Below are 17,764 nucleotides of genomic sequence, written 5' to 3'. Positions count from 1 at the left end.
GGGCTCTTGCGGTGGAAGTGTCTCCTCCCGGATCCGAGGAGAATATCACTCCGGAGGCTGAGTGGATTTCTCAGCATGGTCTTCCTCTTCCTCCAGATGGGCTTGAGATCGAGTCTCCTCCTCACACTCCACCCTACCCCGGCGCTCCATCGGATCTTCCTCCCGGCTGGGCTAACGCCGACCCTTGGGGCGTGTAGTTTCTCCTTTCCCTTTTTGGTGCCTTGGTGCCAAAGGGGGAGAGTGAGACCTTCTAGGTTGCTCTCCGGTGGGTATTTGCATGGGGGAGTCACAAGCTCGTATTTGGCTTTGATTTTTATCGCTTGTGATTCTATTTATCCTTGTGGTGTCGTCTTTTCTCTATGTGGTTGAACTATGTTCTTAGTTAATTTGGCTTGTAAAACTCTATCTATGTGGATGGTAATCTCCGTTTATGTGTCTTCCATGGTTATCTATGTGTGCATGATTCTATTATCCATATGCTTATCACTACGTTGTATTGCTAACCCATGGAAGACGGATGCTAGATATAGGGGGAGCTTCCTATACCCCAATGCTCATATCTAGGGGGAGCTCCTCTATATCTTTCACTTTGTTGACTTACATTATTCATTCCTTGCAAATACGTGTGTTGTCATCAAACACCAAAAAGGGGGAGATTGAAAGAACATTTCCCGCCCTTTTGGGTTTTGTGTGTTTGATGTCAACACTAGGTATACATTCATGTGTGTTGATGTAGACAGGTACAAGTTCTCGATAAACATTGTTGATCGGTAAAATGGTATGGCAATTCTGGAGCTCTGAAGGTTTTTCAGTTCTGGCGGAAGTTCCGGCCCCAATAGCCGGAAGTTCCGCCCTGTTGCTTCCTGCAGAAGGCTTTCAGCATAGTTCCGATTACAGTTTTTCTTCTCTGGCCGGAAGTTCCGGTGAAGCGGGCCGGAAGTTCCGGTCAGCGGAACTTCCGCCCAACTTCCGGACAAGTTCCGAAAGTCCGCGATTGTGGCTCAGTATGTTCCAGTAAGGTTTTCGCGTTATTTCGGAACTTGGCCGGAACTTGGCCGGAACTTCCGGTCACCGGAAGTTCCGCCCTAGTTCCGCCCTCACCGTTTTCTGACAGGTTGCCTGACGAAGACTGTTCCTGGCGGAAGTTCCGGCTCTCCTTGCCGGTACTTCCGGCCCTCCTGGCCGGAACTTCCGGTGTTACGAGAAATGGTCCAAACGGTCAGATCTGAGAGCTCCAATCATATAAATAGCTCTCTTCTCCAACGGGACAGCTTGCTCAATTATTGCACAAGAAATCTGCCAAGCTTCACCACCATTAGAGCCACCTCAAGAAACACAAGATTTGCAAGATCTCCTTCCTCCCCCAACCAAAGCTCTTGATCTTTGGGGATTTGAAGGAGAAGCCATTGATCTACATCCTCACCGAAGCGTTCTTCATTTCCCCCTCACTTGTTTGAGGGATCTCATGCTAGTGTTCCTATTTGGTTCCCTAGTTGATTTGTTGTTGATGTGTTGTTGTTGATTGTTGAGTTGTTACAGATTTGGGAGCCTCCAATTCAATTGTGGATGTGTGCCCCAAGAACCTTGTAAAGGCCCGGTTTCCGCCTCGAGGAAATCCCTTAGTGGAAGTGGGCTAGGCCTTCGTGGCGTTGCTCACAGGAGATCTGAGTGAAGCCTTCGTGGCTGTTGGTTTGGCTTGCGTAGCAACCACACTCCTCCAAACGTAGACGTACCTTCTTGCAAAGGAAGGGAACTACGGGAATCATCTCCGTGTCAACGCGTGCTACACTCTCGGTTACCTCTATCCCACTCTATCTCCTATATATTGCGTAGCTATATCGTGCTTAGTTGATAACCTTGTCATATAGGTAAATTCACTTAGTTGCATATCTAGAGAATTTACCTTTGTGTCAAACCTAAATTGAAAAAGAACTAAAAATTGGTTAGCACCTATTCACCCCCCCCCCCTCTAGGTGCGGCATACGATCCTTTCACTCCCGCTCCTCCCTCGCGCATATATGAGATTATCTTCATGTCTAGCTTCTCTTCTCTCCTGTGCAATGCTTGCATCTCCATCGAACCTAATCATACATAGGTGCATAGACTTAGGTAGTATAACGTTCTCATAAATCAAAGCATTACTATCAAACATGAAAGAATCCACCTTATAGTAATCATCAATTAGATTTAATATATCTTTCCAACTCAAACATGTACAATCATCATACTACATGAGTATGTTCTCGTCATCTAGATTACAATCTTAAACTACCAAGTATATCTAGATGTAGTATACTCTAATACGATTTTATCTCCATGTGTAATTCTCATTCATCCTCCGCCTGAGAAATCCCCATCCTCCACCATGTCAATCCGTGAGGATCGGGCAAAACCCCGGTCTTAGCCCACATCACCTCTCCTCCCGCACATGGGGCCGCTGAACGCCGCGTGTGGAGGGCGCATTTTTGCGGTGCGCGGAAGCGGCTCGTCGTCATAGAGGCGTGTGCAGGAGACCAAGCTGAGTGGCAGGCACACACCTCAAAGAAAGCGCGCCGCAGAGCGCTGTCCCAATGCAACCACAACTCGCCCGTGTGGGTTGGTATCATCCTGCGCACCAAAGACAACGAGGTGGGGCCGTCCCGGGTAAGGCAACCCACTGGAACTCGCTCGCCACTGTTGTCACCAACATGTGGGAACGCGTGAAACGCCGCCAAGACACTGCATATGAGGACTAGAACATGGCTAAGGCCCATAGTTCCTCCGGTCCTAGATGGCGAGGCGGGGCATCGGCATCATCTCTATTCTCCGACTCTAGCGACTCCACATGAAGCTCCGGTGCCACCACTTTCGCCCCCAAGTGTGGTGAAGTAATTATACCAAATCGCTAGCTAATCTAGGTGTAGGAATTAGTATAGATTAGTTCCTCTTTTAGATCGTTCGAATCAGTTTGTATATTATACCAAATCTATATATAAACTACTTTTAAAAATCTAACTACAGTTTAACTTTGACGTATCTATTCTTTTCTTTAACACAAGAAGGGCCTCAAGGGCCCTTACGGCTCTTATATTAAGATAAGAACATTACAACTTACATAGAGACCCAAAGGAAACATGAACTTACATGCTGGTCCTTGTCTTTTGCAAAGAGGACCCCGAGCATCTAATGGAGAAAGCAATCGGGTCTGACGCTTCTTCCTCGCGGGCACCTCGCCGACACCGGGCACGACGTCACTTGGGGCGACGGAGCTTCCAGGGATAACACAAGACCTCACAATGAAGAGGCACTACCTCCCTTCATGCTCACTGGCCGGGAGGAAATTGAAAGGTCGCCATTCGACCAGAAGATGCAACAGCGGCCGGAAGACCGCTAGTCGACCAAAGCGGAGGGGAGGGCCGCGTAGCCTCCAGAGAAGGCTGCCCTTCTACCACCATGATGGGCGGCATATCTTCCACAGAAGCGCCATTGCTGATGAGCTCTCCCAGTTGCGAACACCAGGCCAAAACTCCTCCTTGAGTATATACGTATCTGAACCTGGAAGATGAATCCTTCCCTGAACTCCTTCAGATCTGCCAAGAAGCTGAGCTTCCCAGCATCCCCACCGCAGGTACACCTCACTGCAGCCCACCAACACGAACTTTGTCTTCCTCGAATCACCACGAGCAGAAAAGGAGAGCCGCACGCTGAGACCACCATGCTCCGACCTGCAAGACACCCGAGCTTTATTGACGGAGGCCTCCACAGCGTTCCTCCCCGTCGACTTTGGCTCCACCCACTGAGCACCACGACGAGCAGAACCACCAGCAACCAGGCTTGGATCCAGCCCGATAGATCCAGCCCCCACCTCCCGGCAAGTAGCCAAAGACTGGCATGACGCCAAGGCACACGAACTCTAGATTTATTGTACAGCCCTAAATCCGGCGCCTCTCTTCGTCCATCTCCAGCGGCGAGAAGGACATCAGATTGGCCCGGCCTAGGCCGGCCGACTCTCAAGGAAGAAGAAACGGGAGGCTTCGGGAGAGGAGTGACGTATCTATTCTGTGGCGATGGTTTTAGAACGGCAGGATGGTGATGCAGTATACCACATACGAGTTTTACGTTACGGCTTTTTTTCCGGTATCCTAGAGATCTCTTACACGTGCGCAATGAAATAAACTTTGAGCGCCCAGGCCAACACACGCGCATTCAACTAAGGAAAAAATCTATTTCAAACCCTGAATTCGTAGTGGTTCGACGATATGAACCCTGAATTCTAAATCTTAGTCATTTATACCCTGAACTATACAATACTGGTCTAAATCAAACCTTGAACCCGTTTTTCAGAAAAAAGAAGAGTAAATTCCAGTTTTTACCCCTTACTTTGATTTTTTTGACACTAACTACCCCATTTAACATTTTTTCAGCTGTATTACCCCATTTAACAAAAGTTTTGCCAATTTTTACCCTCTGTAAGATTTTTCAAATGCCTACATAGTTTACTCTCCTCTATTTTATCATGTCAATTGTCGAGGATCAACCCACCATAAGCTTGTTTAGTTTACTCTCCACATGTGTTTCTTAATTTCCATGCCAAAAACTCTACACTTTCTAACTAGGGATGGAGGGAGTATAATCTTAATACCTCGCAAGAAACACGAAGGAGCACACATTGTTGCGTGTATGTGGCTAATCAATTCTCGACATCACCTGTGCATTGCTTGGTAGCTACGAGATCTTAATACAGCCAGCAGCTTGCCATCGGCCAAACACTCCACTCCAACATTTAGAAAAGGAACTCACTTATTTGGCTATGAGATAGCCAACGATCACCTCGATGAGTTCCCTTCCTGTCATCGGTTGCTGCATCATCAAAGTAGTATGTATGTATAACAACCTTGCTGACTTGGGAGAAACTGAGCGATGCCGCATGCTAGTGTACCCAGATGGCTCTCAGATTTTTGAAAGGGGTAAAAACTGACAAAATTTTTGCTAAATGGGATAATATAGATGAAAAATTGTTAAATGGGGTAAATGGTGTCAAAAATGTGAAACTAAGGGGTAAAATCTGGAATTTACTCAAAAAAGAAATATAATTATAAATGGCTACTCTCACTGACGAAATTGGCCCACATGTCATATTTATCTTCTTCCTCAATTTTTTTAGGGGAATCTTCTTCCGCTCAATCTGTAAGGGAGATGCAAATCAGATACTTGGCGGCGCCACCTAGCAGGCAGTTTCCAACGCTGATGCCCTGTCGCTAAAAAAGATGAGCGCAAAGAGGGTTGCGCCAGCGTGGCGGAGGAGCTCCATGAGCGGGAGCACGTGGGGGGCACAACGCGGAGCAGTGGCGGCGGTCAGCAAGCAGAAACGCGGAGCGGCGCCCTTGTTGACGAGCCCAAGCAACGGAGGCGGTTGCCGAGCAGCACCGGAGGAGCGGTGCCCTCGTTCCCGAGCCCGATAGAAAAGCTGTGTAGGTGGAGGGATTAGGTGCTTATCGACTTCAAATTTACAGGAAAGAAAGCAAACATGACTCCAGTATATAGAGAAAAACCCCAAGTTTTTCCGATGACACATGCGTTAACTAGAGGTATCGTAGAAGCACACCATGTTGCCGTGACAGATATCCAGCAAGATAAAGGTGCCATGGTAGAGAAAAGCATGGCACAATAAGAACTCATGCTTGGTTCAGGAATCTGTTTCTACATTTATATGCTAATTCTAGACCTGACACCATTCCTCCCTCAATATGCCTCTAAATATGGCACGGTTGTCAGCTAAAAGACAAAAACTGACATGGATACAATGCAGAGATTGGATGGGACTTGACATGCAGAGTCTGAACCATCTGTTCGCACATTGAGAAGATTGTAGTGTCTTCCGCGATTCCTTGTGGAGTAGGGCCGATGATACCAAGATCCATCACGCAAGACATCAGGAATGCAAAGCAAGGAACCATGTCACCGCGGGCAACCGAAGATGGTTTTAGCCCTAGAGCCCGTTGCATGACTCCGATTGCATTTTACCAGCTTGTTCCTTTGACGCTGGGAATGCAATGGCAAGGGACAGGACACCTGACGTATCAGTAGGCAGCGACTCTCCCTTATTCCACTTTTCTTCAACCATGGGAGAGAACGAAAAGATGGATTTTCCAGAAAATTCGTTGTCCCCCAGCTCTAGCTTAGGACCTTGCGTGTTCTGTTCAGGTAAATCTTCATCATCAGAAGACAGAATAGTTACAACATTTCCAGTAGTTGCATCATCATCCACCGCATTTAGATCTAGCGGAAATATGCACTTTCCATTACTCTTCGAGGTTCCAGGCATTGCCTTATTGTCAGTGCAATCATCCACAGATGAAGCTGCTAGAGGGTAACCATCTCTAATATTCTCACTTACACTAGACTCCACAGTGGATGATACATTATCCAATTTAATTTTCTTATCCAGTGATCCATTGACTCCATCAGTCCAGTTCAGCATATCAACTTTCCGTTTTTGTGCCCCACCTGATGCATGCGAAACAGGATTCACTGCACCAGAGTTCAATTCAACACTATTAAAATGATATATATCCATCAGGCTCTCTGTATTGTTGAAGTTAATGACTCTGCTCTGATTATCTGATTCACAGAAAAAACTTAAGTTAAACTACTTCATTATCTGACAAAATAATTTGGACTAAAATCTAAGAGAAGTTAAAGGCATGAATAAAATACCCCAACTGAGATGAGTAAATAATGCATTTACCTTGTTCGTGGATGGATGAGATAGAGCAAGTTACTGGCATTGTATTTACATAAACATTTGGCTCATCAGCATAACAGCAGGAAGAATCCGACATTTTCTTTTGAGAGTCTGGATATGCATGTATCTGCACAGTTACAGCTAATTGGTATTACATGTTAAGATGAGCAACCATCTGAATAATTGTGCATTCTAAATGCATAAATTTAGATGTTCAGAAGAGCAACATCATAGGCAGACACACATTGATACTTTACCCACAATTATTGAATTACTGAATCGAATGCATCAAGTGGGGAGCCAGAGAATTGAGAGATGAGAACAAACCAAATATTAAAAATACAACATAGATTGCAGGATAAAACAGTCAACAAGCATGCCTTAGCAGGCACTCACCTTGCGTTTTCTTGCCAGAGCAGTGGAAACATCATTGATTGAACCCCTGCTATCTGTTAAACAGCATGTTCTAATTGAATCATGACAATAATCTTCCAAATCTGTTCCACCCAGAGGCTGACCCGAAGAGTTCTCTTCATTTGAACATCCCTGAATATTAGCTTCCGAAACTTGGATATATTGATGGTCTGCACAAGTAGCTGAACTAAACGAATTGCAATCTGGTTCAGCACCATCATGACCTTTTTTTGTTACTCTAAACACACCCCACAGAAAATAAAACATATTCCATCCTGAAACAGAATAAGAAAGAATGAGATATTTCTCAGTAAGAAACAGAATAAGAAAGAATTATCACTTGAATTGGTGGAAGCATTCTAACTCTGGGAGTTGTTTGACAGGATGTTGGAAGGGAATATAAGCAATTCAGCTGTTTCGATATTTCCTCTGAGTGCCAAGTCGTTGTTTAGCATATTTTGAACCAATTTACTGTAATGATGTTCATAGCTGCGGGAAAAAAATCAAGCAATAACAGAAAGATGTGTGAATTCAAATAGAGCTGCAGAAAAGATATGAGCAGCAATTGCAAGGAGCATACCTATGGGCATCTCTAGCAAAGAAGAAAACACCAATATTTTCATGCGTGGGTCCATTTTCCTGAAACTGCATGGGCCATGAGTCCTGACGAGGTAGTTCTTCAAGCTGGACTCTTGAAGGGAATTTCTTTGCTACTTCCAGCACTTTTCGTGAAGCGGTACATGATAAGTGAGCTTGAAAACCATCACATAGCTCAGGTGATCTTCCAGTCCTCCACAGCTCAAAATCACCTCTGCTCACAACAAAAGTTGCAATGCACATAATGGAAACAACTCTATACAAAACAAACAAATGATTGCAAACAAGGTGGGCTAGGTGATAATCATGTTTAACAATAAGATGATATATGAATCATGGCATGCAAATGAGATGGCAAAGGTATGAACATGTGGACTGCCTGAGAAAAACCACTCCGTATTCTTTGTTGATGCCAAAACGGGACAAACATTTAATCTAAATAAGATAATAGTTAAGGAGTACTAGGAAGGTAAGATATTCATACTGCCAAATATAATCCAACTCTGGAACAGTTGAAACTATTGTTTTATCACCAGGTAAAAAGGCTTGACTCAATTTGTCCATCAGATCACTTGACATAGTAGAACTGCTGTGAACAGGTCTTCTGCCTACGGCTGTGAACTGCTGTGAACAGGTCTTCTGCCCACGGCTGTGAACTGCTGTGAACTGCTGTGAACAGGTCTTCTGGAACACATTTCTTTGGGAACCAGAACCAAGAATACCTAAGGATCTCGGAGAACTAGTTGATGTTACACTCACTGGTGCTTTTGCTAAAAGTGGCTTATTTAGCTCACTGTTTCCTGGAAAAAACAAAAGCAGAGTTAACCTATAATGCAGTGCATTTCCTCAGTAAATACATGATTTAACATCTAATGAGATTATGGCGCAACTGGATAAGAATGAATTACCAGGAACGTTTCCAGCACCCTGCTCATTGGCAACTCCTAAATTACTAAAAGTGGCTGTGTTATTTCCTGTAGTGAGACGCTCGGCTGCAGATTCTGCTTTTGACTGAACTGGAAAAGCAATTGATCCAGCAATGGATGGACATCCTAAGATAGAAGTGCCTCTATCATTACTTGCATTTCGGCTCACTGGTAAATTTATCACAGTTAGCTCCTCGGCAGGTGGTATGGTGGAAGTCTTTGCCTTGATTGCTGATTCACACGTTTTGGGCTTTTTGAATGATGATGGCTTTGCAGATAGGCACATTGGACCCTCTTTTTTCATACTAGAGGTCAACTGAGCCTTCAAAGTTTTGGTCTTCTGAGGAGCTTCATTCACTAGTTGCTTCACCTTGGGGACCTTAGAGGTGTTGAAGGAGGTGGACTTGGAGAGTTGACCTGCATCAAATCGCAATATGTAACGTTCACTCCCACTGTAGCCAGTAGGCCTGCAGGGAACACCCTTACAGAAGTAGTGCTAGTGACTAAACTGAAGATTGTAGGATTGTAGTTAAAGTCTCGCAGTTTAAATTGGTAATAGTACACTTTTACAACTTTACCAGCAAATGGTGGTGCCTGACTCTTGGCAGCACTAGACGCCAATAAGGTTGGTACTTGGGGAGTGGGTTGCTTCCCTTTCTCCATAACCAACCTGAATGAGCTGTCGCGTGACAGAGGTATTCTTTTTCTGGAGTCAGACCCCATCAATAAGACCCCAGGTTCAGGAATGTTTTGCTTAGCCACGGTCATAATCCTTGCATCTTCTTCGTTCCTCCTAGTAACCGTATCAATGGCTTGATTTGCTTCATTCCATTCTTTTCTGCCAACAGTTTCAGCATCCACTTCATTCTCAGAAGAACTTCTGCCCTGTGCAGCATTGATAGGTTTATTGATTTTCTCTTCAATAGACTCTTGCTTTGAAATGCCAACCTTCACTTGAGATTTTTGCAAGTTAGCTTTTCCAAAATCTACTTCAGCTTGGCACTCTTCGCAAAACCACTCAACCTCTGGAACCTTTTCCATCATCACCTGCATACAGTAACTGCAGTAAAGAAAATAGATAAGAACTTTAAGAAGACAATAACATCGTCTCGAAGATATTATGGAAAAGAATAATCGATAGAATTTTTTATTTTGTTGCGTACATTGACAAGCCTATTACTTGTTTAGGCATCACACAGTACTTGCAGTTGCAGTTGTTAAGGTTGCAACCAACAATTATACATGCCATCACACTAAAGGTGCAACTAAATCATCATGGTATAGCATCAAGCAACTGGATCTGTTTAGTTCCAATTTAAAAGAAAACGGAAAAAAAAATCTTACATATGCTCAGCACCATCATTACATCTATTGCAAACAGCAAGCTTCTCCTCATCGCCAACATCTCCACATATGTCACAAACTTTCACCTATTGTCATTTCAACAGATTTCAGAAATCAAGCAATTCAAACTTCATAGGAAACTGAATAAAAGAAACAAAACAAATTCTTGGTGTAATCAAACACATCATACTGAGGTGGAGGACATGATACAAAAATACAACTGAAAGTAAAAGTTTAAAACTTACATCCTCAACTTCTTCGGCACTCTCATTGTCTGAGGACGTGGAATTCATTTCTGCCTTATAAACCTGCTAGATATTGAAACCATGTCTAAGAATTTTACTTTTGCAACTAAAGGTTAAGACACAAAAAAATATATCTATTATGTTTGGATCAACATGCCAATATCTCAATTTAGAAAGATGATAGCCACAACACGACAATCCACAGAAAAAAGTAAACACTGAACAAGCTCTGCATGGATAAAATATGTATATGCAGATGAAATAAACATTCAGGAAAAAAATAAAATTAACAAGTAGAAACTCACATCATCCAATATTGCTTGAGCAGTCTTATCCACAGCAGTAGTGTTCTTAACAGCAGTTGCTTGCACATTACAAGCATGGTTCAAATTGTTAATAGCATCATCACTGTCCATGACCTTATCATCCTTTTTACCACGTAAACATCTAGAAGATGGAGGTGCTGTTCTTCCTCTTTTCTTCCTTAGAGCCACACTGAAGGTCCCTTTAAGCACAGAAAATGAAATATCATTACTGATGTTCAGAGGTGTGCCTATTTCCACCAAATGACTGGGAATTAAAAGCATGGATTCTGTCACCTTGTGAACCAGTGTCGGCCTGCTTTACTGTAGATGCACAACCACCAAGGGCACTGCCTACTCCTGACTTCATCAGATATGAAGGGCAATTAAGATGCACACAAGATGAGCAGGAAGCTCAGCATGCATTAAATGTCCCTGGTTCAGGTTTACTGATGAGGTTACTCTGTCGTTCCACTGTTGAGCAGAAACCTTCCCTAGTAATTGCAACACATTAAGTCCTGGGCAATACAACTGATTATTCTTTTGACAATAAGCACATGAAGCTGGTGAAAGGAGAGGAGCAAGAATGAAATTGATGTTCTATCAAATAAGGATTTCAAAACATAAGAACCTTACAAAATAGGGTAATTATGATCTACGGTATTAATTCAGTTGAAATCCAAATATTGGTCAGATAAAAATCAGAATTATTGTACTAATAAATTTGCAATGCGATCGTGGTACGTCAGGGTCGTTTTACTAAAAGCACCTCCAGAATTCAGTGAACAACCCGCAGTCCCATCGTTATCCACCCCCCTCAACCCGATCCCCCGCCTCCGCATATGGTCCTCCTCGCCCCGATTTGGTGCCGGCACAGAAGCAGCCTCCGGCGGCTCCCACACAGTTCCGCCCACGCACAGGGAACGACCGATGCCCTGTGTGTTCGCGGCGGACACCTTCCCCTCCGGCTAGCCTCCGTTCCCTCCCAGCCGCTGAGCCGCACGGTCCTACTCGCTGTCAGGTGAATGGATTCCGACGGCCGCCCGCATACATAGTCGTAGCTCAGAGAAAGGGCATAAGAACAGAATCACCACCTACACGACTTTGAAAAGATCTGACACATGTTCTTAACAACTAGGCTTGCAACCTGCAATACAATGCTTCTAATGATGCCTCTACAATGCCTCCACCTCAGAAGACACTAGATTGAAGCTTTCCGGAGCAGAGTTGAGGTCGCTGGATCCTGCATTCTAAATACTTTCGCTGACTGGTAGACAGTAGAAAAAATCATTCATGTCAACTTCTGGCCCTGTGTTCCTAAATATATATATCACATTATCGCTTGGGCTTCCCGCCAGATGATCTTCCTCGAGAGAATAACTTGTGTTGTAGGTTTGGTAAATTAAGTAGTCAATGGCTACATCCTACATGCATTCGTTTTAGTTCCTACGTGCATGTAGGAGATGGTGGAATGTAATATGGAAAATTGTTGTATATTTTCTCCCTTGATTTACATATTGATACATTGTCATCAGTTAAGTCAGATTAAAAAAATTACACACTTGAATGATCAACTGTTGCACATTACTATTACTAACTCTGGCTGGGATGGTCATAACATTGATGTGGTTTTGTTTTTGCGGATATATGAAATTGGCCTGATATGATTTGCTAATGCATAATCAAGATTTCTAGATCCTTCTGTTCTTGCTAAATGTTCGCTGGGACATGAGCCACATTTTCACTTACAAAAATACATCACTTAGTTGCATGTGTTTGTTGCAACTAAATCAGCTAATCCTTGATTTAAACAAGGAGACGTTGCATTATCACTTTAACTGAAATGCATTTAAGTGAAAAAAAACTAAATTCTAATATATTTCTGTACACCTCAATTGTTTTTATACGTGAGAGCAAAAGAAATTAATAGGCCGTGGCAACGCACGGGCACTCTGCTAGTAGTTATATAGCTTGTACTTCCTCCATGACATGGTGCGCAATGTCTACTTAGTTTGTACTCTTTCCACAAACTAATTTATATAGCTTATTAACAAAACGCCGTGCAGTGGAACCATATATTACTTAGGCAAACAAATGTTCAGTTGGTTATACACTACAAAAGTATAATTAAAACATTTACACAAAGTGGAGGGAGTACTGGTCCTGAATGGTTTGAGTCTGATTCGATTGTAACACAGTGGACAACAAAATAAATCAAAGTGAAACCAACCAGCCCAAGCATTATCTGATGACATACCAAAATACTGCTAACTATTTAATTCTGTTTTTTCAACTAGATTTTTTTTAATAATGTAAATACATATATGTCATCACAGGATGTCATAACTTTATGGTACAAGTACCAGGGCATTCATCTCAAAAAAAGAAAAGCAGCACGGCATAGTAAGCAGCAGAACGCACGCATAGAAAGCAACACGGCAGTTCACCTCACGGGAGGGAGTTCGGGGAGGCACCGATCGGGAACGAAGGGAGAGAGGTGACCGGCGGTCGGCAAAGAGCTGAGATGAGACGACGGGCGGCGGTCGGGGAGGAGCTTGGAAGGGAACGAGCTCGTGGAGGCGCCGCTACGATCTGCCGATCGCGGATGGAGAAGAGGGGCGGCGGAGAGGGTCCGGTCAGGATGGCGGCGGTGGACTTCTTTCGCGGACGTGGTGGAGAGGAGCCTTCCTCGCCCACGGGGTGGAGACGGGTGGCGGCGGAGGAACCCTAGTAGCCCATCCTCTCGTCTCTCTCTCTCCGTTCCTGGGAAATTTGTTACGGAGTACTATTTTTTTTGCCCCTGTTTTGTTTCATATTCTTCGGTCAGTATCTTTACTATTTTATTTTATACACTACTAGTAAAAAATATTCAAGCGTTGCTACAGTCTTTTTTATGTATATTGTTAAGATCATTAAAAATATATCAGTGTGGGACCATCTAGATAGAGGTGCCTCCGCCAGCAAGGTCGTGGTGCGGACGGGGAAAAAGATGGAGGCGGCGTCGAGGCCGTGTCCGGGCAGGGATGGAGCCGGCGTCGGATTGGGGGAGAGGAAGGCCCTTCTTAGCGTGCAACTCGGGGAGCAACGCCCGTGGCTCCATGTGGTCGCTGACATGCGCCTCTCTGCATCGTTCTCGTGCGGTCGCTGCATCCGTAGGTTGCGTGCTCGCGCCGCCCGCTGCTCGTGCGGCGGCAGCCTTCTTTCACCCCTCTCCGGTGAGCCTCCCTGTCGTTGTGTGCTCTCGCGGTGGCATCCTCCTTCCGCCCCTCTGCGGCAAGGCAGTACTAAAGCCTCCATACGAGTGCTACCTGTAGAGGCCTCACACACAAAGAGATAGAGAGAGAGTTTGGGTGGTTCAGAACGCATGAGAAAACAAGGCAGTGCGAGGAGTGGATAAGTGTCGTGCTTCCCATATGGGCGTGATGACGTTTTCTGCACCCGCCGCACCACGAGCGAGTCCTGCGGCGTCGCACTGTATCTTTTCCCATCAGTGTATTATCTTGGCTAAAAAAAACAAGCTATCTTTTTAAGGCCAGGTTTTACCAAGGCTTTTGATGCTATTTTATGGGAATATTTATTTGTGCTCCTTAGCACATGGGCTTCTCTGTACGATTGTGCGACTGGATGTCCCTCTTCTCTGTAATGTCATCGTCTATCCTTCTCGACAACACTATTATTGGCCGACGTTAAACCTCATACCACCCCTTATTTTCCTTGTCGCAATTGACGTGCTTCGTTCAGGGGTCAGGGCTTGTGAAACCCTGATGGGGCCACATTGGAGACCCTTGTTTGGCCTCTATTGTTAGTCCCACTTATATTTTTCTCTTTTTTTATGTTCCTCTTATCTTTTTTTCGACATATTCCCCCTGGCTAATGCATGAAAGCCAACTTTAGTTGTATCTTTCAAAAAAAACATAATAAAATGGTTACTATATCTCTATTTTTAGTCCAAAAGAGATTTCATTAATTCGTTATATTGGCCTGCATTCAGAAACAAGAACATGAGCTATCTTCTTTTTAGGAAGGAAGCACACGAGCTATCTGTTATGAAAAGAAACAATTCCAGTCAGCACGTTGACGAACATAAACATGGCAGCTCTGTTCTGGCCCCTTTTGGCAAAGCAAATCTCGAGGAAGGAAGCGCGGAAATCTGCTGCATACATCTACAAAAACGGCACGCAGACAGAGGCGCGACAGCCTACTGCGGTACTGCCTCGCTTTGGAGAATAACTAGAGAGTCATTAAGTATTCGATAGTATGTTACAGGTAGTTCTGATAGTGTTATTTAGTTGCCTTGACAGGATCAGTACTGCTGAGAACATGGACTTTGCATACTCTATGGGATCGTGTGAACTATCATACCAAGTAAATAACCACAGAGGCTCATGTACGATGATAGGTTCATACAAGCAGGAATGGGCGCGGCGGCACGCCGCGTCGATCGTGTAATTTGATGGTGTTAATAATTTTAAGGTCACACTTGAATTGATACTGAAACCCCTAATGAAAATACTGTTACACCTGTTAATTCACCTGAGTCTGATGATCTTGATGAAGATTATGTGGAACTTGATGATGATTTTATTGATAAATGCAATGCTACTACTAGTACAAGCAACCTTAAAAAGCTTATTGCACAACATGCTGTTAGATATAAACTGTCTCCTGATCCTAAATTTGCCACATCTCCTATAAACATTAAGGATAAAGATTATGACTTTTCTCTTGATTTATCTCATATATCTATTGTTGAGAAAACACCTTTCTGTGGTACTGAAAAAGAGAGTGCTGTAGAGCACATGAATGAGCTTTCTACTTTGAGTAGCTTGTTTTCTGATGATGTTAAGATGCGTACTTATTTTCTTACTAAGATTTTCCCTTTCTCATTAAAGGATGATGCTAAGATTTGGTATAATAATTTGCCTCCTGATTCTATTGATAGTCCAAGTTGTTTGCTTGATGTTTTCTTTCAAAAATATTTTCCCGCTAGTGCTCAACATATTGCTCTGCAGAGAATTTATAGTTTTGACCAAGAAGATGGAGAGAAATTGCCTGAAGCTTGGGCAAGATTTTGCTCTCTTATTAGAGCTCGGCCTGGACATGATTTGGAGAAGCATGATTTACTTGATATATTTGATAGTGGACTAACCATTGAGTCTAGGGCATACCTGGATAGTTGTGCTGATTGTGTTTTCAGGAAAAGAACTCCGGACGAAGCTGAAGAATTATTGGCTAAGATAAGCAAAAATCATGATGATTGGTCTACACCTGAACCAACCCCGACACCAATATTGAAGAAGAGGGGTATGATTGAATTAAATGATGAAGATATGAGGGAAGTGTGGTGACCCTGCATACCACTGCATGTTGTAGTATGCCAGTCGTTGATATAACATTCACGAAGTACCATTCCGCAAATATTACATCCCTCAGAGTAGTACAACAGAACATAGCAAGGTCCATAACTCATTCATACATTATTACAAACCATATGTACATATCATCTTGGAGCTCCTCCTGGGTCCAAAGAGGTTTACTCCTGGGTTCGAGGCGAACCCGACTAAGCTTACAATATAAAAGTCTTACTAGGTTATACATTTATTCCCGCGAGCATCTAAATACTAGAAGTTCGGACTACTCGGTACTACTACTACTATGTCTGGGTCTAAGTCTGTGCTCCTCCGGATCCCTCTCCACTTCCGTAGACTATCAGATAGTCTACACCTTCAACACCTCCTGAGAGGTCAGGTTCTTCATAGCCGATGATGTCGGCTCCTTCAGGGTTGTCGTTGTCCTCCTCCAGATGGTTCAGACAGTCTAAGCAGGGGATTTAAGAGTGGTATGAGTACGAGCGTACTCAACAAGTTCATATTAGGAAAGAGGTGTTTAATGCACTAACTACGGTACCAGACCAGAAAGTCGGATACCATGCAGGTTTTTATAACCATTTCTTCAAAAGGTTGTTTTTATTCAGAAGAACTATGTCCGTCAGCCTTCACCGGTTGACTAGAACTTCATGGAGTTCCTTTCCGGCAGCGTTCGCAGTTCCAAATCCCGGAACAAGGAGTGACTGGTCACGATTCGTTACACTCTGCAGAGGTGTGTTACTTTACCCATAAGAGATCTTAACCTTGGTGCCAACCGGGCAGCTTTCCCGTCCACACTTCCTTTGGTGTGAGGCCCGGTATAAGGTCCTAGTCAATCATGTTCCTCCGCTACCTCGAACACCCACCCTTTGTTGCAATCTCCGACCCTGGGTCCACGCCGGTTCACTTACGCCAATTAAGGCTGGGCCCCGACCACGACGACAATGCAGGGCTCTACCATACATTCCTACGCCGGCAGTTGCAACCCATCATAGACCTCATTCCCGTTGGGACTTCTACGGGTTCCCACCCCTGCATCATGTCTCTCGAGATCATGTGCACCCGGTAATGAGCATCCGTTGATGAACGAGAGGTGGAAACACTTTTGACTACTCCGTCCCATTCCAGATCTTATGGTAAACACTGGTTATACGGCACAAGAATCACTGGACGACATTTGTTGTTTAATCCTAGATGGATATAAACCCTTGCAATGGAACCTCCACCATATCAACACAATCCATGGTTCCATTGCCCACCACATAGTCATATTCATAGTTATGAAAATAGTGGTTTTGTTTTTTATGCAATAGTGATAAACATAGTACTTTGCAAGTAATTTGGTAAAAATACTCAAATGACATGAGCAAGCGATGAACTTGCCTGAATACTGCAAAGTGTTGCAGTTGGATGGTGTGGACTGACCCTTGTCCTCTTGTTCTGAAAAATAGCATCATTGTCCGATAAGGGCAATGGTTAAAGAAGCAATTATGCATGATTCCAGTTTTAGGGTTTGTTCCCCCCTTTCCCGGTGTTTACTATTTTTAGGTAGAAGGTTTATACTAAGAATAATTTGGGGATACTTGTTTAGGGAAAAATTACAACCTTGAAATGTTGTCAAGGTGTTTTTGAGGTCCAAACTTATTAATGGACTTAATTTTTGATTATAGAAAATAATATGTGATTTAAATGATTATTTAAATCATCATATTAAGACTTATTGTTGATTATCTTCAAAAATTCTCTTTTATATTTTATTTAGATAGGTAATTTTATGCTGATCAATTTTCATATTTTTAAGTATTTTTTTAGAGCTTTTATGAATTTTCTATTGAATTTCCAATTT

At 43.6% G+C, this 17,764-nt stretch overlaps 1 protein-coding gene across 6 annotated transcripts; it reads right to left on the bottom strand.

The window, feature by feature from the left end:
• Positions 1 to 5,639: 5,639 nt before the first annotated feature.
• On the bottom strand, positions 5,640 to 13,323 carry LOC127300741 (ASI1-immunoprecipitated protein 2). 6 transcript variants are annotated; one of them, XM_051330902.1, is made up of 14 exons: positions 13,000 to 13,323; positions 10,850 to 11,070; positions 10,556 to 10,755; positions 10,251 to 10,316; positions 10,006 to 10,091; positions 9,636 to 9,721; positions 9,240 to 9,548; positions 8,644 to 9,078; positions 8,220 to 8,535; positions 7,719 to 7,949; positions 7,503 to 7,627; positions 7,121 to 7,413; positions 6,728 to 6,851; positions 5,640 to 6,600 (listed from the first exon to the last, which is right to left on the bottom strand). In XM_051330902.1, the coding sequence occupies exons 2-14, from the start codon at positions 10,920 to 10,922 to the stop codon at positions 5,969 to 5,971; spliced, it is 2,976 nt and encodes a 991-aa protein (XP_051186862.1). In that variant the 5' UTR covers positions 10,923 to 11,070; positions 13,000 to 13,323; the 3' UTR covers positions 5,640 to 5,968. The 6 variants fall into 6 exon arrangements, with proteins under 6 accessions (XP_051186862.1, XP_051186857.1, XP_051186863.1 ...); XM_051330897.1 differs by having other exon boundaries at positions 9,240 to 9,721; XM_051330903.1 differs by having other exon boundaries at positions 5,640 to 6,510; positions 9,240 to 9,721.
• Between the last annotated feature and the right edge of the window lie 4,441 nt (positions 13,324 to 17,764).

This window comes from Lolium perenne, chromosome 5 (assembly GCF_019359855.2).
Source record: "Lolium perenne isolate Kyuss_39 chromosome 5, Kyuss_2.0, whole genome shotgun sequence".
Lineage (NCBI taxonomy): Eukaryota > Viridiplantae > Streptophyta > Magnoliopsida > Poales > Poaceae > Lolium > Lolium perenne.
This window is presented reverse-complemented; position numbering and strand designations above follow the sequence as displayed.